This window comes from Scardinius erythrophthalmus (assembly GCF_964197995.2).
Source record: "Scardinius erythrophthalmus genome assembly, chromosome: 19".
Classification (NCBI taxonomy): domain Eukaryota; kingdom Metazoa; phylum Chordata; class Actinopteri; order Cypriniformes; family Leuciscidae; genus Scardinius; species Scardinius erythrophthalmus.
In genome coordinates, this window is record NC_138239.1 from 35,182,843 (window position 1) to 35,207,844 (window position 25,002).

At 37.8% G+C, this 25,002-nt stretch overlaps 1 protein-coding gene across 1 annotated transcript in view; it reads right to left on the bottom strand.

The window, feature by feature from the left end:
* Positions 1-506: 506 nt before the first annotated feature.
* Positions 507-25,002, bottom strand: part of myt1lb (myelin transcription factor 1-like, b) — a gene marked incomplete at its 5' end in the record, with an annotated part of 86,335 nt that continues 61,839 nt past the window's right edge. Inside the window, 10 exons of the mRNA XM_081347629.1 lie at positions 507-710; positions 2,703-2,762; positions 4,735-4,782; positions 6,095-6,198; positions 6,491-6,582; positions 11,931-12,152; positions 12,665-12,748; positions 13,526-13,588; positions 16,616-16,684; positions 19,691-19,812. Of these exons, the coding sequence (XP_081203755.1) occupies positions 570-710; positions 2,703-2,762; positions 4,735-4,782; positions 6,095-6,198; positions 6,491-6,582; positions 11,931-12,152; positions 12,665-12,748; positions 13,526-13,588; positions 16,616-16,684; positions 19,691-19,812 (1,005 nt within the window). The 3' untranslated portion in view covers positions 507-569. The remainder of the gene's footprint in view (positions 711-2,702; positions 2,763-4,734; positions 4,783-6,094; positions 6,199-6,490; positions 6,583-11,930; positions 12,153-12,664; positions 12,749-13,525; positions 13,589-16,615; positions 16,685-19,690; positions 19,813-25,002) is intronic.

Here is a 25,002-nt window from a genome sequence, read left to right on the forward strand (position 1 = left end):
AACTTATTCTACTAACCCTAACCTGACAGTCTACTAACACTCTGAGAGTTTGTTGACATGCAGTTGCAAAGTTAGTAGAATGTCTAAAGTAGACTATTGGAAAAAAAAGTAACCGTTAATATTAATGATAAAAAGAAACAGCACCAATCATCTTTCAGTAGATCTTTCACTGAGCTAGCCTCTGTGATTTTAACTCTCTATATCAGCAAGCATCACACACTATTGGTCAGTAGTGGTTACATTACTGCTGTATAATGTACACTAAAAGGTGCATCAATGAGCAGCGAGAAGGATGATTCACGTTACAAAACGTACAAAATGTGAATGCTTTCCAAAACTATTTTGCAGATTTTTTTTTTAAAGCACGGCCAGAAAAATAAACCCAAAGAAAAATTATGTTTAGTCAGCATAACACTTTTTAAAAGAACATGAATTTAACACTGTTCGATAAACAACAACAGCAAAACGTGAGGCATCCCATATGATTATTCTTTTTTTTTCTTTCTGAAAGTGTCTTTTGTTCCCTGTGTTCCTTCGTTGTAGGAAAGTGGCCCCTTCATTCTGAGATGCTAGACTTGAATGCCTTGTACTGCTTGTTTGATATTTTCTAGCAGGGCCTTGTTCTCTGCGCTCTGATACTGATCTTGATTGGTGTACATGTCCGTTAGCGTGGTCACATATGCGTCAAAGCTCTGTTCGCTCATTGGCTCCTGTGAAACACAGAGGAAAGCTCCTGTCAGATGAAATACAGTGTGTGGAAGATGACAACAACACATGAATCTGGGTTGTATACTTTTGAGAATTTAGAAAAAATTATATTTAAAAAAAATCTAAAGGATTGAAATTCTAATTCAGTTCCTGGAATCGAGGGGCAAACAGGATGCAGATTTGTATTTAGAATTTGAATTCAAGAAATGATAATTAAAATGGAATACATTTCTAATAAATGAATATAACTGCTGTAGTATAAATAACCCAAAAACATATGGGCTATTTCAAAATGGTGGCATTAGATTCAAATTTTAATAGCAGTTTTTTTCTTTTAAACAATGTGTTGGGCATTTTGTGCTTTTATGGCTGTTAATTGCTTTGACAGTACTGAATTTAGTTGTAAGATTTATTATATTAAGTCTATTCAGTCTAAATCATGTGTTCTGCCTTTCGGGAACAAGATCGGCATAATTTTTAAAAACAAATATGTTATTATTTACAGTATGTTTTAGTTCGTTATGTACGTAGGTAGGTAGATAGGTGGGTAGGTAAGTAGATAGTTGTGCAGATAGGTAGGAAGATGGGTAGGTAGATAGATAGGAAGATAAGTGGGTAGGTAGATAGATAGGTAGTTGGGTAGATAGGTAGGAAGATGGGTGGGTATGTAGATAGATAGATAGATAGATAGATAGATAGATAGATAGATAGATAGATAGATAGATAGATAGATAGATAGATAGATAGATAGATAGATAGATAGATAGATAGATAGATAGATAGATAGATAGATAGATAGATAGATAGATAGATAGATAGATAGATAGATAGATAGATAGATAGATAGGCAGATATGTGGGTAGGTATGTAGATAGGTAGATAGATAGGTGGGTAGATAGGTAGTAAGATAGGTAGGTTTATAGGTGGGCAGATAGGTGGGTAGATAGGTATGTACTATAGATAGGTAGATAGATAGGTGGGTAGGTATGTAGATAGGTAGGTATGTAGATAGGTAGATAGATAGGGTGGGTAGATAGGTAGGAAGATAGGTAGGTAGATAGGTGGGCAGATAGGTGGGTAGATAGGTATGTACTGTAGATAGGTAGATAGATAGGTGGGTAGATAGGTAGGTAGATAGGTGGGTAGGTATGTAGTAGATAGATAGATAGATAGATAGATAGATAGATAGATAGATAGATAGATAGATAGATAGATAGATAGATAGATAGATAGATAGATAGATAGATAGATAGATAGATAGATAGATAGATAGATAGATAGATAGATAGATAGATAGATAGATAGATAGGTAGGAAGATAGGTAGGTAGATATGTGTGTAGATATGTTGATATGTGGGTAGATAGGTAGCTTGATAGATAGGTATTTAGGTAGATCAGTAAATAGGTAGGTTTATACTGTAGATAAGTGGGTGGGTAGATAGGTAGGTAGATATGTGGGTAGGTATGTAGTTAGGTAGATATATAGGTGGATAGATAGGTAGGAAGATAGGTATGTAGATAGGTGGGCAGATATGTGTGTAGATATGTAGATAGGTGGATAGATAGGTAGTTTGATAGATAGGTATTTAGGTAGATCAGTAAATAGGTAGGTTTATACTGTAGATAGGTGGGTAGGTAGGTATAGATAGGTAGATAGCTAGGTAGATAGGCAGGTTGATATATAGCTAGGTATGTAGGTTTATAGATGGGTTGGTAGGTTGGTTACTAGGTTGATAGACAGGTAGATAGGTCGGTTGATAGATAGATATGTAGGTACGTTTATAGACGGGTGGATAGGTAGGTACTAACATGGTAGTAACCATGAACAACAAAATTTATGTGTATAGGTGGACATATCATGAATGAAAGATTAAATCATAATGACGTTCACCATGACCAACACCATCTGTGCTCTGCCAGTTTAAAATTGACAGACATATTGAAAGCATATACATATGGTGAGGGTAAGGGTAAGAGTTAAACTGTGGACTTACTCTCTGATGCAGCTGTAAACAGCTGTTGTGTCTGACTGGAGGCTCTTTGTGAAGTGATTTCTAGAGGAAAAAACAAAACTGTATTAGCTGACAGTGTTCAATACAGATAAGATCAGGACACTGTCTGAACACCCAGTCTAAGACAACTTACCGGTACATTCTTTAGGACAGGGGTGCCCAATCCTGCTCCTGGCGATCGACTGCCCTGCACAGTTCATCTCCAACCCTAATCAAACACACCTGAAGCAACCAATTAAGGTCTTCAGAGCACGTCAGGATCACTTGAAAATTAAAGGCAGGTGTGTTTGATTAGGGTTGGAGATGAACTGTGCAGGACAGTCGATCGCCAGGAGCAGGATTGGGCACCCCTGCTTTAGGACATGATGCCATTTATGTCCCAAGGACTAACTTTCTAAATGTTTTTATTTATTATTATTATAAATATTTATATGTCCCTAATCCATATATCATGCATTCACTATTTGTATCACTATGTTTTATTATGTTTACACTTACATTGACCTCATCAAGCTCAAAATTTCAGCTCTGTTATGAAGGAAAAAATCTGATTGCTGTGAAGCTGTATGGTATTTGGTAGTTAAAGAGTATTTATTTATTTATTTATTATGGTTTATTTATTTTTTTACCCAGTTTGGCATAGACCTTTGCAAAGACATGTAACATGGAAAAACTGTTAATTAATATTTCATAAAACCCAGAATGATACCACAAGAATTGTTATGTATTCCAAATAAAAGCATTTCAATTCCAAGCTTATTGTGACTGGTTGAAGGCGGTTTAGGGTTGAGTAATGATCAACTATTCATACTTTATAAGGCTGTGGGACTGAGAGTCTGTGGCGATTAACGCTCTGATACTGTGGGATTGGAATGGGGAAAATGTCACAAATGTCACTGTTTCCTAAAAATGGGCTTGATCTAAATCTTTTAAGAAACAACCAGTCAGTATTGTTGCATTATCAAAGCTAAACACATTTATTTTCTCTTGCTATGATGTTTTTGGTGGTGAAATAAAAGTAGATGGCATTTATTTGTATTCATTCATTCATTCATTCATTTGGTTTCACTTTTTCTAGCATAAAAGAAGAGTTTTGTAGTCATTCGACCTAAATTCGTTCTGTATAAACCAGGGATATTATCATCAACTAAAAATAAATTAGATAAATATAAATCAATAAATAAATTAAAAATAAAATCATTACTTAATAAACATTAACATTAAATTAAAATTAATTTTATTTCAGCTAGTATAGTTTAAGCTGAAATACTACTAAAACTAAATAAATTAAAATATAATTCTAAAACGTCATAATTACTAAATAGACATAAAAAGAGAATGACAGAAACAAAATGACAAAAAAAAAAAAAATTATAGTTAACAAAACCAATAGTAGAATATCAATAATCTCTAAAATAGCGCTGGTATAAACTGGTTTAGTGATGAATGAAATGTCTGTGGAAGTGATTGAAGAGCTGATTGTTTTTAAGCTAACTCGCTGCAGAATAAACCATATTAAAACTAGACTAAAACCAAAACCAGGCTTTGAGATAAACTTAGACCAGCAAACTAACTTTTATGGTATATACTACAAACTGGTTTTATGCTTTTTTGTTGTTGTTTGTTTTAGCAGAGCTGGCCTTTTAAAGAGGCTTTTTCAGCTCAAAGCGAGTTCCCCTTGACTCTGGCAATAACAATGCGTCAAATTCAGATTACACCAGTTGACGCCGCAACTTTTGACGTATGGACTAGTTTGAAATGCCGTAGTGCTGATGCACAGGCTCGATTTACTGAACGAGCCAAGAACTGCGGCCTCAAGCCTAACACAGTTCTTTCTTGATTTTTCTAAATGAACAGACTAAAGCAATACGCTCTTTGTCCAGGACTTGTCCTCATTCTGATGGGCATGGTCCCTTACCATCTGCGGTAGCTGGATATTAGCTAAACTGTTTATCAGTGAATGCCTGAGGCTGGCCGGCTCACGCAGGAGAGATTCATTTTGCTGTTCAATCACCTTGTTTTCCTCCTCTAAGGACTTCAGATTAGACTCCATTGTGGTGATCTGTGAGACATGAATCGACACACTTGTTAATTCTGATAAAAATGTCTTCATAGTATGACAACATAATGTTTAAACTAAGACTATAGTACACCCTGTAAGGCCTAATGTACTGAGCCACACACACACACACACACACACACACACACACACACACACACACACACACACACAACAGGCGCACATATCTTTGTGGGGACTCTCCATAGACGTAATGGTTTTTATACAGTACAAACTGTATATTTTGTCCCCTTACACTAACCCTACCCCTAAACCTACCCATCACAGGAAACTTTCTGCATTTTTACATTTTCAAAAAAATATCATTTAGTATGTTTATTAACCCATTTCCCTCATGGGGACCGCTGGCTGTTCCCCCAAAATGGAGGTGATCTCAGGTTTTACTACCCTTGTGGGGCCATTTGGTTCCCACAATGTAATATAAACAAACACACACACACACACACACACACACACACACACACACACACACACACACACACACACACACACACACACACATATTTTTTGTCTCACCTGGTTATTGTTAAAATATTTACTGTTTATCTGTTTGTTTTTCTCAGTTGTGCTGCTTCACATTTTGTAGAAAGCATTTTGATTCTTTGATAAATAGAAATTTGAAAAGAACAGCATTTATTTAAAGTAGAATTTGTTTTACGCTCACTCTGTTACACATTATTTTACCTGAGTTTAGTTTATTATTACAGACATTTTTATTGGAACCTGTGGACTCTCATCTTCATCGTCTTCATCTTTGTGACAATCACGATATACATCAACTATTTATTTATGTATTTTAGCTGTAAATAAGGTTGTTACAATACTAAAGTTTCAGATACATTTTAGATACCACAAATTTTATAGTCAAAACGTTGGAATAATTGGAATTAAATGAAAGAAATATCTTTTGCTCTCCAAGGCTGCATTTATTTGATCAAAAATACAGTAAAAAATGTAATATTGTGAAATATTATTACAATTTAATGTTATTTTAAAATATTTTAAAATGTATTCCTGTGATGGGAATTATTATTGGAGTTCAATTATTAATAAAGGTTCTTATGATTATCATTATATTTTATTTCTAGCAGAAACAATGATTTTTACATCTTAGCATATATACAAACAGAATATAATCATACAAATAATATTTTACAATATTGCCGTTTTTACTGTTTTCAAAGATCAAGTGAATGAATACTTCCCTCAAAAACATTAACAAATCATAATAATTCCAAACTTTTGACCACTAGTTAATACTCGCATATGGAAATCATTCTATAAATACCCTCACCTGTGTTCTAAGTTTGATCATATCCGCCTCCACCTGTGAATTTGATTCATGTAAATCTTTAACATCTTCATCCAGCTGTTTAACATCTGCATCACAGTCTAAACCTAGAGTGAGAACAGACAAACTTGATATATAGCAGGAAAAGCAAATACCTGTACATAAAAACATTTTACAGTATGCTTACTCTATAATTGTACTCGTATGTGTTCGCATAAACTCTTGGATGGTTTGAATTATTCCCAGGCATTAAAAACCACTTATCTAAAATTGGTATTATTACAGACATGGAGAGACTGTCATAATTTGCATTTTTACTTGCATGTTTTGAAAAGTCTTGGTGACTGGTTTTGTTCTGAGTTCTCCAGTGTAATGTGAGATTTAAGACTTTTTCTTTACCATTGTTTGTTTGCTGTTTTATTGTGAGCATCTCCACTCCTGATAGTCGGGCTTTCTTCATCGCCGCTGTGGCACGTGGGCAACCAGAGAGACTACAAAAATGAGAGAAAGGAGAATGTGGAGCATGAAATATGGATTATTAACACTTTTCCCCCAAAAGAGACTGTGACTGTGTAGTATTTTGTTTTTGTGGTCAGCAGGTACCCACTACTAATGGCTTACTTCAGTCTCAAACAGTTTACACTAATGTTGAAAAGTCTGGGGTCAGTAAAATATTGTTGTGGAAAGAAATTAATACTTTTACTGAGCAAGGATGCTTTAAAAGTGACGTAAAGACATTTATAATGTTTACAAAGGAGTTAAATTTCAAATAAAGGCTGAGTCTGTGACAATGGAGACAGGAGTAATAAAGCTTTGATCACAGGAATAAATTACATTTGAACTTATATTCAAATAGAAAACAGTTCTTTTAAAATGTAATAATATTTCACAATATTACTTTTTATTTATTATTTTTTTTTTTTTTATCAAATAGTCTTCAGTACAGCCTTGGTGAGCGTAAGAGACTTCTTTCAAAAACATAAAAAAAATCTTACTGATCCCAAACTTTTGAACAGTAGTATAAGTGGTATAAATAAATGAAAGTTTCTTATATTTACATAAAAAAAAGAAAAAAAAAAGAACAAAATTCTTTGCAGAAGTTGACAAACCGTCATTATTTGTTGTCATTAATGTACCTGCTACATCCCTGTCAGGGCAGCAGAGGGCGCTCTCACCTAAATATTGACCGGACTCGCGTGCTGTTTAGAATAGCATACTATCGTATTATTCTTACTGTATCTGCAGTATGTACATTGTTCACTGCACAGTATGTACATCTTTCTGTATGCATGAAATAACCCGTAAAAATAGTGTGGTAAATACATAGCAGGGGCTCTCGACTTTGGCCCTCGAGGTCCCCTTTCCTGAAGAGTTTAGCTCCAACCCTAATCAAACACACCTAATCGAGGTCTTTAGGAGTACTGGAAACCTACAGACAGGGGAGTTTGATCAAGAATGGACCTTAACTCTGCAGGAAGTGGACCTCGAAGGCCAGATCTGAGAACACCTGATATATAGTATGTGTATACATACTATGCTAAATAAGAGTATACACAGTATGCAGTTCACTAGAATTCCATCCTCAACGTAGCCCTGAAAGCACTGCTATGGTACCATCTGTTTCTGAGTTTCTGTTAGTGTATAAATAGCCTGGTGAATGTATCGTGTGCAGATCCTGAACACTACGGTTGTCTTCTTGTTTGTTGTTCCCTTCACTCTGTTTCTATTCTTGATGCTGTTGTTTAGGGTAAGATAAAAGATGTTACTCTCTGGAGTAAGATTTCCTCCTTTTCATTTTCCTCTCGCCCACAGATGACACTAGATCTCATCTCAGCATATTTATTGAAAGGTTATTGGTTATTCTCTTTTTAAACTTGTCTTTTAATCTGAATGGTTTTGAAGATAACTCATATTTTTGTTGTTGTTGCATAATAGTTTTCTGTGTATTTATATTATGTTGGACATAAAATGTTTTTATTTGTATTTTTATTAATGAGAGATTTGATTTAGACTTTTTAAAAAATGAATTAAAGTAATTTGAAAAGATAAAGTGGGGTTAGATGTACCACTAAGAATTGGGTCAGGGGTTGTTGATGAGAATTGGGTCAATTATTGATGAATATTTTAATATTTAATGGAACAATTATTACAATTATTTTTTTTGGTAATTATTATTATTATTATTTAATGTAATAGACATTTAATAATAGACAATATTACATTTCAAACATATTCATTATTTATAAGCATTCCCATGGGCTAATATTGAGTGGAATAATTCAGCCTAGATTTAGTTTGCTATTATGACATCACATAATTTAAAGAATGTGTGTACCTTTCAGATGCTATCGTCTCTTTTGAATGGCTGATAGACCTCATGCATTGATTTTAATAGGCATGTTTGATTTCATACGGCACTGGGCAGACCGATCAGCATCTGATTTGAAGCAGTGCATGTTGGTCATAAAATGTACCTATTTTGCAAAGTACCTACAGTACAGCCAAACTCACCAATGACTGTTTTGTAACAGTAAAAAGGTCTCAGGTTATGACTGTAACCTTGATTCCCTGAGAAGGGGAACGAGACACTGCATCTAGGTTTGATGCTATGGGGACGGCATCAGCGTGACTGTAGTGTTTGCACACGTGCTTCAGGCACCGGTTTCATTGGCTGATGACAGTCTATGATGTTATTACCAGAGCGCCTATGAGTATAAGAGGGGCGCCTACAATGTACATCAACTTTGTCTGAATGAGATGTGCTTGCAGGCCTGAGGCATGTCTACGAAACACAGTGTCTCGTTCCCCTTCTCAGAGAACCATGGTTATAGTCATAACCTGAGACATTCCCTTTCAAAGAGGAACTCAACACTGCATCTTGGATTGACACTATAGAGAACAAGTACCCTCTTGTTATGCCATGCTGAGGGAATGCCTGCCTCATTAGCTGTGCCTATGCACAACCATAATGAGCATAGCATAAATTGACGCTACGGACTTACTTAGCCGGAGACAGATGCATCAATCATTCAGGGGTCGTCCTAAGACCCATAAAGGCTGTCTAGTGGTAGTATCCCCTTTACCCAAGCTTCTATGCTCTATGACAAGGAAAGTCCTGGCCTTTACAACCTTCCTCCCTTCCTTGTGGGGCCAGGCATTAGCTGCATGAGGCCCAAGAGCAGAGCTCTAAGGTTTAGCTATGTCAACATCTCTAGTTTGACACAGCTCATAGGGAATACTTGCCCCATCACTACCTCCAGGGGAGCATATACAGGAGCTGCAAGAATAATGACTCATTATCCTCAATCTAAAACTCAAACCCCTAGGGAACCGCAGGGGAGCTTAAGCTTTACTACCCCAGAACAATTGTGGGGAAAGTGCTCTTATCCTGCCTGGACTTGTCCAGGATCCAAAGACTCCCATTACTCAAAAAGATGCCCAATAACAAGAAGGGATGCTATAAGGCAAATTAACTCAGCATGTTAGGTTCTCCGTGAATTGGTTAAGGCTCCAACAGGGAGTGGAGGACCCCAAGGAGGGATGCCCCCCCCCCACCCCTTACTTAAAATCCCAACAGTAGTTGGGGAGGGAAGCAAACTAGGTTGAGGGGATAAATGCCCTAAAATATCCACCTTGAGGAGAGTACTCAAAGTGGATAAAAAACCCTTCTTAATAATCCAACCACCACTGGAGAGTTTAGCTCCCACCAAAGGAGAACAACTTCGGCCCATCATCACACTATGATTGGCGAGGACTAACTCAGATTGCTCTCTCCTTAAAGGATATTCAAGCAGTTACTAAAGGGAGCAAAGGTCACTTAAGGCTACCACCCTCAGAATCAAACCATATAATAAAAAATTGTATAATGAAGTAATGAAAACTTAGTCCAGATTTCTTGTTACTTGGTTCCAAATGCTCAAGTGCTTTCTTACTTAAATACCCCCCCCCCCCAAAAAAAAAAAAAAAATAGGGAAGGAATTTAGTAGCTCTACCACCAACCTGTGCCAGACCTGTCAGAAGGCGGTTTGTTATATAATCAAAGTATGCCAGTAACATCATCAGTCCAGCCTCAGGGCCTAATGTAAACGCTTGGTACAACCGCTTGTGCCCCACACACAACTTTATTTGACCTTGTTTACCAATTTGCTTCTTATTAATTACTTCCCTAAGATCTAGTCTTTTCTCTACTCCTCGGAGGTGTGCGAGTGGCTACGCTCTCCCTCTGGCCCTGGGTCTTGGGCAGAGATTTTGATTGGCCCAGGATGTACTTTCTGAAAGCTACTTACTGTGCCTTTGCCTCTCTAATCTTACCAACCCCTGTCTCTACAGATGTGGCAAAAAATTCAGAGGGCTAGTCCAGCGGATCAAGGAGAAAGTTTTTTGCTTTCTCCTTGATATCCGCCAAGTTCAGCCACAAATACCTCTCCTCTGCCACCATCGCCACCATTGATTGACCAAATGGCAGCATCTGTTTGTTTGGTGATCTGTGGTGCGGTGCAACTCAGTGACTGCTTCAGTTCCTGACCCTGATCCAAATCACTTTGCAGATCCGCCTGGTATGCCTGCAACACGGCCACCGTGTGTAAGGCACCACTGGCCTGATCTGCTGCCACACATGCCCTAACATTTAAGTGAGAGGTGGTCTGTAACGGCTTGGACAGCAGGGTCGAAGCCTTCAGAGAGGATAAGGATTCACCCAGAGAGAGGAATCTCTTCAACAAGAATCTCTTCAACAGGATGCATCCTCACATATCCTTGCTCATGCAATCCTTCCACATTCAAATAATTAGAAAGCTGGAAAGGATAGATACAAGGTGAATATGGCTTCTTTCACGACTTCTTCACCTCTGACTATTACTTGACACAAATCGCTCGTCGAGTGAACTCACGTAGTGTAACAGCGCATCGCTTCTGGGTTGTACGTCACACGCATCACACATGACCAGCGTCGGCCAATAGTGAGCCTACGTTCTGACGTACAACCCAGAAGCGCTGTGCTGTTACACTACGTGAACTCACTCAGGCCCACACAGAAGAAAATGAATAGTTGAATAAAGTCGTTATTTTTGTTTGTTTTCTGCGCACAAAAAGTATTCTCGTCGCTTGATAAACTTAAGGTTGAGCCACTGTAGTGACTTGGACTATTTTAACGATGTCTTTACTAACGTTTCTGGGCCGGCAAGTTTCGATCCCATAGACGCCTTTTAGAGACAGCTCTCAGATTTCATCAAAAATATCTTAATTTGTGTTCCGAAGATGAACGAAAGTCTTACGGGGTTGGAACAACATGAGGGTGAGTAATTACTGACAGAATTTTCATTTTTGGGTGAATTAACCCTTTAATTTTAATCTGTTTGAAACATTTGTTTGCTTTATACTTTTTTGGGGTGTATTGTTTTATTGTATATTTAAATGTTCAGAGTTTTTATTGTAAGGAAAAAGTTATTAAGATTGGCTAGGAGGACAACACTTTATTGTAAACTAATTCAATATGTGATACCATATTTACCATGATAAAAGCTTCAGCAATTACCTTCAGCAAAACCTTGTGTACTTTTTGTATTCTACTTATTTGAAAAATGTGTTTTTTAAGTTTTTAATGCGCTCCTAAATTTTTCAACTTACGAGCACTTGTGCTCCTTAGGGAAAAAAGTAAGGGTCAAGCCCTGTAAAATAATATTAACATATGTTAAATTAAGATTTTTTTTTTTATATATAAAAAAGATCGATAGATAGATCACCATCTCCACAACTTTTAATTTTAATAATGTACTTTTAGTAAATATTGAATATTAAATATTTCAGTGTAAATAATTTCCTCTGCAAATAAAAAAAGCACCTTCTGTGGGTCAGGAAACTGCCACTGACGTGTCCAGAGCCGTCACAGCCCGGGGTTGGACATGACATGCCGTCTGTCTTCCCAGCCTTCCATGTGAACTGGGAGCCGCTGATGTAGCCGTCCTTCTGCCGTTTGGCCGCTAGAGGGCAGCCTGACGCGCTGCGGTGGGACGCATATTTACCCGTTATGTGACCCTGGCCATCACAACCAGGCACCGGACACCTGCAAACACAAACAAACCACTGTTTCATGGATCTCTGTCAGATAAACTTAATCAATGTCATCTTACATTTCCGTTACTTGAAAAAAAAAACCTTTAACTGAAATAAAATTAAATGTAAAAAAATCTTAAATTAATTTTATTTTTAGCTAGTTGCCAAGAAAAACTAATAAAAACAAAAACAACACATTTACTAAAACTTTAACTCAAATTAAAACAACAGGCATTCAAAATGCTAATACAACTATGATAGTACGAATATAAACACTTATTATAGTTGTACCGCAGTGATTCAGGATAAGACAAAAAACACGGTTTGGAAAATGGAATTTTTTTATAAACATTTTGTAAATTTTGAACACACAAAAAAGTTACGGACTGCAGCTTTAATGTTAAACATTGGTTAATTTTGAACAACTTGCTGGTAATTACTATATTTGCAACATTTACATCCAGGAATGTAAATAAATATTGTTTTGCTGTCATTTTATAGCAGATGGAGCTCTTGGAGTACCTGATCGGCTCCTGGTCCTCCTTGTCCTCTTTACTGTGTGTTATCTTTATTCCAGTCTTCCGAGCCCGTGGACATCCTGACAAACTGGGGAAAAACAAGCTGTTGTTGCTTCAGCTCTTGTGAAAAAGTACACTTTAGCATACATTTAAAACGAGTACTTATTATAGAAAGAAATGTACTTTTGAAGAATATACTGAATGTAATGTTTTCAGACACTTAATTGCATGCTATTTACAATTACATAATATACAGTAGTTTAAATTTATATTAAATATAAATTTAGATACAGTTTAAATTTATATTAAATGCAATAAGCTGAACTTTAGAGTGCTCTATGACCCACTTAAGTAGTACTTTATATATCATTTCATATTTGTTTCTTTTGTCTTCGAAGTATTGTCAAAAGTGTACTGTACTGATAATAATTTATGGTAAACTAAAATAGACTTTAATGCCATTCTATTAAAACTTGTATGTCTTGTAATTACATATTTGTAATGATGAAATTGTAATTTAGTAGATTTAATATAAATTAAATTTAAATGGAACATTAAATAACAAACTACAGTTAAAATTATAATCAAGTACTTTACATGTGCTTTAGTATGTCATGCTTTAACATCTTTAAAGCATGACAAAAGATGATTAAAACAATGATTTAAAATTTATTTGAAGCAATTTTTAAAAGTGTACTCAAGTGTGTTAAGAAACATATGAAAGTGTACTCTAATCACACCCAAGTGACCCTTTATTTCATTAATATTATCGGCAAATGCGTTTTTCTTTTTATATATATATATTGTTTTACTTACAATACTATTAAGTGCATTTCTTTTTCACAAGGGAGTGTGTGTACATTACCTTCTGTGTGAAGCGTAGTTGCCAGTAATATGTCCCGAGCCGTCACAGCCCGGGGTCGAGCACCTGGGGCAGAAATACACCCTGTTACTGCCCAGCATGCACAAGAAGAGCCCTGACCTTACGTTAACATCATTAACTCTCACAACAGCCTGTCCACAAACCTTCCAAATGAAAGGAAAAGGCATGTACTGCTTATTGAAATGGGAAGGGAAGAAGCTTAACAGCATGGAGCAGTGCATTCATTGAGTCATTATGAAAAAAAATGAGCCTAATAATCTGATACAAAACAATGAGCTCACAACTTAAATAGTGTATATGCGTATGCACTGTCATATTCCTGCTGTAAGCTTTTTTCTAACTATCCTGACTGGTTTTAACACACATTCCGTTCAAGTCATTGTGTGTCATCAAATCAAAATCACACACAAAAAAAAAAAAACAGCGAGTAAATCCTCAGGAGCTTCTGTAATTTCTAAGAAAACTTTAATATGTTCAAAGCTTCATTCATTGCCATCTACCTCAGAACAGCATGTGTGCTAAAATATTAAGAGAAACCAAAAACTCTGGGTGTCATTCTCAGAAAACCGTGTGTCCCTGTGACTTAATAGCCTATTATAATTTGACTAATATTGTTATTTATGATATTCATAGTTTCATGTTACGGAGCGCGTTAAGGGTTTTCCTGTTAGAATGGTGTTGTGTTAGCGGCCTCTAAGTTAATAACTAATGATCTTCGCAACGGAAGTGAATCAATCAATCAAAACTAACTTTAGCTGGACAATAACTTTATCCTAGAGCTGTTGTAAAGCCTAAACAATCTGTTATGGTAATTTCCTATTATCTCTGTAAAGCTGCTTTGAAACAATCCATATTGTTAAAAGCGCTGTATAAATTAAGGTGACTTGATGTTACGCTGGTCAAATAGTATAACGAAGAATATCACACTTTACTTCAAAATACTCAGAACACGAATACGCAGGACAAAATACAAACTAGACTTCAACATATGTGTTAAAGAGAGACGACAACTATGAACTGAAACACAGGGATATAAATACAAGGACCAAACAAAAGAAACTATGAACACAGGTGAACAGAATCTAATCAATGATTAGCAACAAACTAACAACTAAACTAGTTACAAACTTAAGTGTTAAAGGGAAACCAAGGGAACTAATAATGAACACAGGCAAATGGGAACAGAGCAGACAGAGTGAAAACAAAAACAAAACAGAACAGGATATACACGTTACACATAGATATTTTGTTATAGATTTTACGTCAACAAAATGGTGCTTTAAAAACAAAAACATTGTTTTTCATTGGAATATAATTTTTTGTTGCATACCCTCATTCATCATTACATTTTAATGGATTACGCAGACCAAAAATTCCACCTAAAATTTGGATGTTTTATTTTCGGATATCATTCTTTCACTGTAATATACCGTATGTGCTTCTGCACCTTCTGTTACTGTGGCATTTCCCCCATTAAAAATAATGGTTTGATCTTTATGACATCATAAAGTCTTTTGACCACATGCTTCAAACAGAGACAAGTTTCTCTTAAAGACAGTCTTGATCTGTATTTACACTCATTACACTATTTACACTTATGTTTACATTTATAACAGCCTTATCAACCCTTGTGAAAAATAAGTGTGCACAATTTTATTGAATGTGCACTTGTAGTGAACTTCACATCTTAAAAGTAAACACTACTTGCAGATAATTTAATATTATAGAAAGCACACTTTCATGGCTGTTTCATAATAACACACTTAAATACACTTTTAAAGTACATTTTGAATCATTGTTTTAATAATATATTGTCATGGTTTAATGAAGTATGAAGTGATGTGTTGACTAATATAAGTACATGTAAAGTACTAGATTCAAATTTTAACTGTATTATGTTTAAAGTTAATATATTTCAAATGTACTAAATTGCAACTTTATCTTTACAAATGTGTAATTATAAGTATATTTAAATACATGACAGAAATTATATTGAAGTATATTTTAGTCTACCTAACTGCATTTAATATAAATTTAAACTATAAGACATTTTCATCTCATTTTATGCATTTAAGTGTCTGAAAAGTGTCAGTTCACACTTAAGTATATCATTTTAAAGTATATTATTTTTTATACTCTTAAAAGTATGCTAAAGTGTACTTGTTTTTCACAAGAGAATGTCAGAGGTCATTAATAATTCTTATTACATGGCTTGGTTGAATTCTAATGTAGAATGCGGTGTGTTATTTCTTGATAACAGACCGCTGTTAAGTATAACACACTGTTGCCATGAAAAACAGAGTGTTGCTATGGACGCAGGATTCTAACCGTAGAGACGGAACAGACTATTTTCTTTAGCGGAAGCAATACAAACGTTTTTAAATCAATAAACTCCTTTTTAAATCAATATTTTGTGTCAAATTATTGATTTATTTGGTGGGTAGCCATGTAATAAGCGGGATAATGTAGAGCGAGTTGGTTGTTATAGCGAATACAACCCTCCGCTTCGCGTCGAGGTCCTGATCAGCCTGTCGGGGTTGTATTCGTTATAACAACCGCCTCGCTCTACATTATCCCTTACATAGTAAGCTGTAGTCACATATTTATCATCAAAGTCATATTTTAAAAATAAAGTGTCGATAAACTTATTTTTGTGGATTTTGAGGTACATTGGATTATAGTTGCATCTCAATATCTATAGTGGCCACTGATGCTTTGGGTCTGAAGTGTGAAAACATTATCTTTTAGAATATAACCAATCTAAAAAAACAAGGAACTATCAATACTTGCAAATGATGCTAGCAAAATTTTGTTAGCAACGTTTCAGGCTCACGACCTTCATCAGGCATATACAACAATTCAAACTCAATCCCATTTAAAATGATCACATGACCAATCACCGTAAAGATCCATTTATAACCAATTAAGCTCAATGATTTCCCACGCACCTATCACCTGCAAGTGTGCGATGGTGATTGCTAATAGAATATAACCAATGAAATGTCATTTTCAGGCACAAATGGCACTAATTCCTGAGTATGAGCCATGCCTGCTGTACAGTTTGATACTTACTTGAGTTCTTGTGAGTTGGTGGCCATCATACTCCGAATGCTTTTATCTGCTAAAGGACAACCTGAAAGACTAAAAGGTTGCAGGTTCAGATGTTAGTCAAATAAACTGGTGGTAAGACACGCTACTAATACTAACAACCAAACAAACACACACACACATACATAATCCACTCAGAATGGACTGCAAATGCAATAAAGCAATGGTGCAAGTGAAGGGACATCTGCTCTGTATTTAGTAACGCTCTGAATAGCAAAGCATTTTAATGGTTTTTATTCTCTTGAAATTAGCACTTGTCCCAGGATCTCTGGTGAAATATTGAAAGGGTTAACATGGGGAGGCAGTCTGATAACTTTCTGACAGCATAGTTGAAGTAAGCTGAAAACAATAAATTCATTGGACTGAATCCACCATTAAAAAATGGAGTCACACCTTCTATGTGAGGCGTAATTACCGGTTACGTGACCACTCCCATCACACCCTGGTGTTGGACATCTGTCTCCAGAAAAAATAGACAGAATGAAAGGCCAAAATCCAAAACATAATAAAGGAAACAAAATATTATACTACCAAAAGTTAAAGAAAAAGTCTAGTAAAAATGGCAACACTTCAATCTAGTCCCCATGTGAGCATTACAACACCTTTGTGTGCATTACAGGGGTACATGTTAGAAACGGTTAAAAGACCTGAAATGTTTTCATTAGGGCTGCCAATTGATTTATATATTTATATATTATGATGTGTTGATTAATAAATCAAATGAATCGCAACTGACACAAACATGAAGATACTACTTAAAGTGTGAATTGCTCCAATTGCTCCAATAGTGGGAAATTCATTTTCAACCACAGTAAGGGACGGCATCACATTATACTAATTATGGCTCAGATCAAAGATGATACTAATTAAAATGAAACCCATACCCTAAATTTCTCAACACTTTTGCATACATGACTGCTAATTAAACTAACTGGCGAAGTCTTTATTTACTACTCAAAAGTACCCAAATACTCAGGATTCAATAATATCAAAAAACCTGAACAGAACAACAATCACACATTGATGAGAATGGAACGAAAACTGACAGAAAACAGCTTAAATATATACCAACGAAAACCAATAAAAGAAATGAGAAACAGCCAACAATGCCAACCAAGGAAACCGAAAATGAAGCAATGATACTATGAAAAACCAATAAGAGTCCAACAAAAACTCAGACATAATGTGGTATTACCCACAGTCCAACAGGAGGGTGGGTGGAGGTGGCAGAAGGGAAAACCAATGAAGAAGAAGAAGCCAGGTAGGGGATGATGGTGGTAAGAGCCAGGGAGTGATCCCCAAAAGAAACATCTGGATGTAGGCCCATGGCAGAAATGAAGGAGGATGGAGCCAGGAGCCTGACCGACTGAGGTGAAGCCAGGTGTGGTGGAGACCCATGAGTAGCCAAAGAGATGAAGACCCAGAGCGACACAATGGGCTGGAGGGCTGAAGTGAAACAACAGGCTTGTGGGACTGAGGTGGAGAAGGAAGGACCGAGGTAAACGGTGGAGCTGGAGGGAAGGAAGAGCTCGTTGGAGCCAAAGGGGTGGAGGGATGAGGTGTAGGTGGAGGACTGGACGTCTGTGGCACAACCAGGGTAATAACTGAAAAAGGCGGAGCCAGAGTGATGAGGGAGCCTGGCGGAGCCTAATGGATGATGGACCACAGTGGACCATAGGGAGTGTGGAGCCAACGTGAATACGATGGGTCGACAGGCTGAGGTGGAGTCCAGGGCTCGGAGGGCTGAGGTGGAGCCAGGGGATCTACACACCAGGATGAAGCTGGAGACCTGAAAGTTCAAGGCGGATCTGAGCTGCTTGGTGAAGCCAGCAAAGAAGGAGCCGAAGGACCAAAGGGAGCCAATGGAGATGGGGCCGAAGAACCGGATGGCATAGGCAGAGAAGGAAAAAGTGGGAGGCTGGCTGAGAGCAACACAGATTTGGTGCTGAGCGACAAATCAGACTTGGTGCTGGGCGGGAGCATCGACGACGAAAGAGACTTGGTGCTGGAAGAAGAAGGAGACTTGGAAATGGTTGAAGAGCTGTTGGCTCTCGCTCTTGGTCAAACTCCGGGGTGAACGTACCCTCAGGGGTGGGCTCCATTAGGGATGTAAGTGCCGGCTCAAGCACCTGATCAGACTTGGCTCTCTGTGGCTCTGGGTCTGCGGTGGGCTCTGGCTTTTGATTCCTGTTGAGTTGCGGCTCAGTTTTTTGCGAGAGGAGTAGTATACCAACGAAAATCAATGAAAGAAACGAGAAACAGGTGAGGTGCATTAATAAAACAATGAATAAAAATGCCAACAAAGGAAACAGAACAGGAAACAATGATACTTTGAAAAACCAACATTTAAATCTCTTAAAATAACAAAAACCAACCAACATTAAAAACTATTAATATAACAAAACTGAGCAATATTTAAATCTCTTAATAGCAACATTTAAATCTCTTAATGGAATGAAACCGACCAATACTGATATATGTGCTAGCCAACTCTATAAATACAATATAGCTAGATCTAAATCAGGAGGAACACTTGTATCATCATTATATACCATGCAGAGAAACATTTTTAAATTTGTTTCTCTTTAGATAATTGAATAAATGTGTTAAATTGACAGCTCTAATTCGTATACCTGTTGGGTCCAGTAACAGTCTATGCATAAGTGCCTAGTTGAACTTGAACTCTGATTGGCGGTTAACGCAAAGTGTTGCCCAAATTTTTATTGTTCATTGTTTCCAGTTTAACTTCACTGTCTGCAAGAGTGCTTAAGTCCTAAAATCACATCACATCCTAGAGAGAAGCTGAGCAGTGAACAGGTCAAATTAAATGATGTTTAAAATCCATTAAGCGTTATATAAGTAAGCGTACTCTGCCTCCTGACTCTGTTTATGTCAGATCGTGTGGCATGCAGTACTGCTGAGCTCTAAAGCAGAGAGTGAGAGAAGATAAAGAAGAGAAGTAGAACAGGAAGAGACAGTAGAACAGTGTAAAGGCTTGTGAAACATGGTGCGGTGGGTGATCATATCAGTCTTGCTTACGTTATCAGGTCCTTTTTGCTTTCCTTGCAAGGCGGAAATTTTGGTTTGGGACTGGGAATGCCGACATCAGTAGTGTATGCACTGTCCTCTAAAATGTCCTGGAAGGGATCCAGATCATCAGACTGTAACGACAAAGCCAGAAAGAGAAACAGAGACTTGTTAGTATTACTTGTTTCGGCACCATAGCTTTTATTTATAAACTGCTTCAAATTTCTACATTCTGTAATAATTTCTGATAGTCAGTTCAAATAATAATGTTTCAGACCCTAACAACCTTTGACCTTTACTACTAAAAAAGATCTTTCTCTATTGACTGCCATTCAAAAGAAGCATTTTTTGTGTGTGAGCAACATACAGATTTATTCCTGTGATCAAAGCTGAATTTTCAACATCATTACTCCAGTCTTCAGTGTCACATGATCCTTCAGAAATCATTCTAATATGCTGATTTGCTGCTCAAGAAACATTTATGATTATTATAAACGTTGAAAACAGTGTAGCGTGTATGTTCTGGTTTTGTTTTGTTTTCACTGTGTTTCCTGTTCTGGTTTGCCTGTGATCTTTTTGCCCTAATTAGTAACTGATTTAATTTGTACCTGTTCGTACTTATTTTGATTACTCTCCCTGTGTATTTAAACCCTGAGTTCTGTCTGTTCATTGTCTGGTATGATTATGGTTATGTGGTTATTTTCTCCTTGTGATATTCTCCTGTGGATTGCTGTGTTTGAATTACTGAATTAAAGAATGTTCGCTCATGCACTCATTACAGCCATAATGTGACAGAATACCAAACCTAACACAGGATTTTTATTTATTTTTTGCGTTGTTTTTCTTTCCTCTTCTTTTCATTTTCTTTCATATTCAATTGGACCTACCAGCCATCCAACTACTCTGCCTGGAACAGAATGGCTGCTCGCTGGAGGACCATACAAGGAACTTTTTAGATCTGGTATGTCTAACTCGCCATCAGGACCGCTCAGTCCAAGGCATGCCTTCCAGTGAACGGTCGCAGAGAGGATTTTGCTGCATTTGTGGAGTGTGTGACCGGCGTTCATTATCTGCCCAGAGGAAGACATCACCAGCCCCACTCCAGACCCAGAGCCTAGCCAGTCACCACACACTGCATGAAGCGAACGCCAGAGCCCACCGCAGACAGTGAGCCTGAGCCTGCCACGATGCATGAGATGTAAAGAGGACTGAGCATACCATCGCCCCAGGGCCTGAGCCCCACAGAGAGTCTGACCAGGTGTGTGAGCCAATCCACCGATCCACCTTGGGCCTTCCAGCCTCCACCTCCAGCCAGCAAGCCCATCATTCCACCTCAGCTCAGCGACCAGTTAGCTCCAACTTGGCTCCCCCCTTCCTCGGCCCCAACTGGGACCACTGTCTTTACGGCTCCACCGAGCTCCCTCGTCCCCCCGGCTCCACCTTAGTCAGACGTCGCTCTGCCAGCGCCATGGACTTAAGGGCCCATGCTATGCTTCGTTCCTCCATCCCTTCAGCTCCGCCTGGCTCCGCCTTGCCTCCGGCTCCACATTGGTCTTCAGTCACACTGGCTTCTCCTCAGTCCTCTTCTCCACCTCCATCTCCAGAGCCATCTGTGTTGCGTGGGCTCATCGGCTCTTCAGCTCTACCTGGGTCTCCACCTCCATCGGCTTCGTCTCCGTCAGTTGTCCCCCTGGTGTCTTCAGCCAAGTATCCAGCATGGCTCCCCCATCCATTGACTCCGTTGTGGATCATCGTCCTGGCTGCGCTCTTGGTTCCCACCTGGCTACTTCTGCTCCTGGCTCCTCCCACCATAATCACTGCCCTGGTCTCTCTCTCTATCATCTCCTCCGGTGTCCTGCCCTTTGCCAGACCCTCGTCCTCCTCCAAAGCCCTCGTCCTCCCTCCTTGGTTGCACTTGTTACGGCGCAGGGACGTACCTTCCGGGAGGGGGGACTAATGTAATGTGTATGTTCTGTTTTAGTTTAAGTTTAGTGTTTAGTTTCCTGTTCTGGTTTGCCAGTGTTCTTTATGCCTTGATTAGTTACTGATTTAACTCACCTGTTTGTACTTATGTTGATTACTCTCTCTGTGTGTTTAAACCCTGAGTTCTGTCTGTTTATTGTCCAGTATAGTTTATGGTTATGTTGTTGTTATTTTTATCCCGTAATATTCTCCTGTTGATTGCTGTGTTTGGAGTATTGAGTTAAAAAGACTGTTCTTTGTTATCTCAGATTGTCGTGCGCTCATTTTCTATATTTATATATTCTTAATAACCCCAAACTATGGTATATTCCAGGATAATTTGTTAGTGACTATGTGAAATGCAAGGCATTATGCTGTGATAAACATTTACAATACAGTATGATACACAGTATGATTGCTTGTTAAATTTAGCAAGCACCATCCAGTTTTCAGTAATGATTTTCTATCAGAAAGTCATTTTGCATTCTAAATATCGGATGTCTTGTTAAATAATGAGTCGAGGAGCACCTGTTAACAACCCCAGCTAACATTTCTCATCTAGTTCATTCAACACCCTGGAAATAGAAGGTGAAATTGGGTGCTTTTCATTATGGGATTCATTATCTTCTGTTATAAGGTACACATTTCAATGTTGGTCATCCTGGTATTTCATCCATAAAGAAAATATGTTCACTGCAGTATGGTAGTAGCTATTTAGATGTGTTTGATAGCAGCTAATTCTTCCGCTCTTCTTCATTGCCTGTTAAATATCAATGCATAATCATTTACACCAACAAAGAGGCACAACAGTAACCTTCAACTGGCCAAAAGATCTGCCATTAGCTGAAAGAGAACGTTTAAAAAAATCATGAAAATTGAGACGTTTTGCACATTTAGAGACATACAGGCCTTAGAAGACTGTGAAACTTTCAAGAAATAATATTGTTTCATGAAGTCCTTCACTTTAAAAATACACAATTGCTCCCCACACTCAATTTGTATGCAAATGGAAAAGCATCCGTTGGATGTTGAGGAGCACATCAATCAGTCTTTCCACAATTAACACGCCAGAGGATGTGAGAATTAATCTGCCAGTCGTGCAGCATCACTGAAACTTCTAGATTCAGCCAAGGATTTCAGCCTAGGATTTACACAGAAACTTAGCAGTCATGAAGATAAGAAAGGGAAATTATAGAACTAGGTGGAGACGGAAATCAGTGCGCTGCCATACACTAGATGGCGGTGTGGTGACGTGACAGTGTGTGTGTGTGTGTGTGTGTGTGTGTGTGTGTGTGTGTGTGTGTGTGTGTGTGTGTGTGTGTGTGTGTGTGTGTAAATCTCCTCTGCTGCTCTGTGTGATACGTTTCAGGTTATCAAACAAGCTCTTCAGCATCACCTGAAATATGATGCATAAAACATTTTAAGACACATATTTCTTCAACAGACCAGCAGTGCAAAGAAAGTAATAAAATATGTATATTTTTCAGCATTCACTTTATCTATATCTAACATTAGGGTCAACATGATCATCTCCATATTTGGTTATTACAACACCATCCCAATGAAATGTAAAATTTAGACCCATATGGAAAAAAAAGGAACGTAGCACCTTATTTAAAACCAATTTGTGTTTAGTAATATATATGCGTGTGTGTGTGTGTGTGTGTGTGTGTGTGTGTGTGTGTGTGTGTGTGTGTTTCATGTGTGTATGGCGTATTGAAGAATACTAACTTACAGTGTCCTCGGACAAATTCTACTCAGATTTACCATTAAAAACACCATTTTCTTTTAGTGAAGACAGAGTGATAACGATGGCTGAATGGAGGTGTTTTTGAAGGCATCTGCGTCATGAGCACTAACACTAACACCATCCAGCAGACATTATACCACCAACAAAACCAACCTCTCTCTCTCTCTCAGGTCTCAGTGAGAGCTGGATTACACACAAGATCTTAAGATCGTTTCTGCTGATGTATGGTGTGTGTGTGTGTGTGTGTGTGTGTGTGTGTGTGTGTGTGTGTGTGTGTGTGTGTGTGTGTGTGTGTGTGTGTGTGTGTGTGTGTGTGTGTGTGTGAGAGTGAGCATGTGTGTGTGTGTGTTGGTTACAGAAAAATAGAGAACAAGACCTTTTGCTGAAAACAACCAGGAAAATATTTCAGCCGTCTGTTCCACATAAAGCTAAAAAAGCAGCTGTGGTTGCCATAAATTTACTGTAAAAAATACAGTCACAACATTTTAAGTTTTAGGGATTGAACTTGAAAAATCTGCAGTTTGATTTTCATGAGACGGAAAAAGTAAAGGAGAGATAAAGAAGATGAGGATGTACATCATGAATATAGTTTGCATGTACACGACCCATCGAAACGGATCTCAGTAAATTCAGTTATGCAGTGCGAAGACATCAGATGTAATTAGTGAGGGATGAGGAGGAGCTCTCTCTGCCTACAGTCACCCTGACCTCTGTTACTACGGGAACCCCCAGAGGAAGAGACAGCGAAGCAAAGAGGTCACGTCCCAACGCTGCCAATCTCAATCCTGCAGCCGCCCCAACTAAAGCTGCTCCAATTAGACAGCGCGAGACACGGATGGAAAGTGGAGAAAAAGAAACAACACCACTGTATAAAATAATGCCCTTACTCAGTATTTTTCCTCTTGGTTTCCAGAACAACTATTCTTTGTGGTCTCTCCATTACACTGAGCCTCGTTTACAAAACAATCTGCAGTCAAATGCTCCGAACAAACATAATCTTTCCGACACGATCTGGGACGCCATCAAAATAAAACATCCACTTGTTCCTTGAGTGTGTATCCTTCCGAAGTCTTTACAGAGAAGCAAACAAGCTGTTTGAACAGAACACATGAAAGCGATTGTTGTGTTACGCTTCCATTTACTCTTCTATTTGTCCTGTTGTCAGACTCAAGCGCGTTGAGTACGTCAGAAACTGAACGGGCATCTGCGTACTGTAAAATCCAGCGTCAGTGCTTATAATGGGTTCCATTTTCTATTGACATGACGCAACACAACGCATGTATCTGCACATTAAGCAACCGAACGCCAGTGGGCGTGGCCTATGGTCGATGACGTAAAACGATTCGTTAATGTCTTACTCTTACTTTTTTCAAGCATTATTTTGCAACAAAATATGCATGTAACATCAAAACTGCAGGGTGTTTTACATACAGTAGTGAGTTTTACAACATATGTAATAAGCAATACTTTTTTTAACAGCAATTACCACATATGATGAACATACTGTATAGGTTAACATTCATAACAAAAGTGCACACATTAACAAAGGAATAATGAAATAATTGTGGATGTTTTAAGCTTTGAAACAAGATTTTTTAAATGGCACAAAATT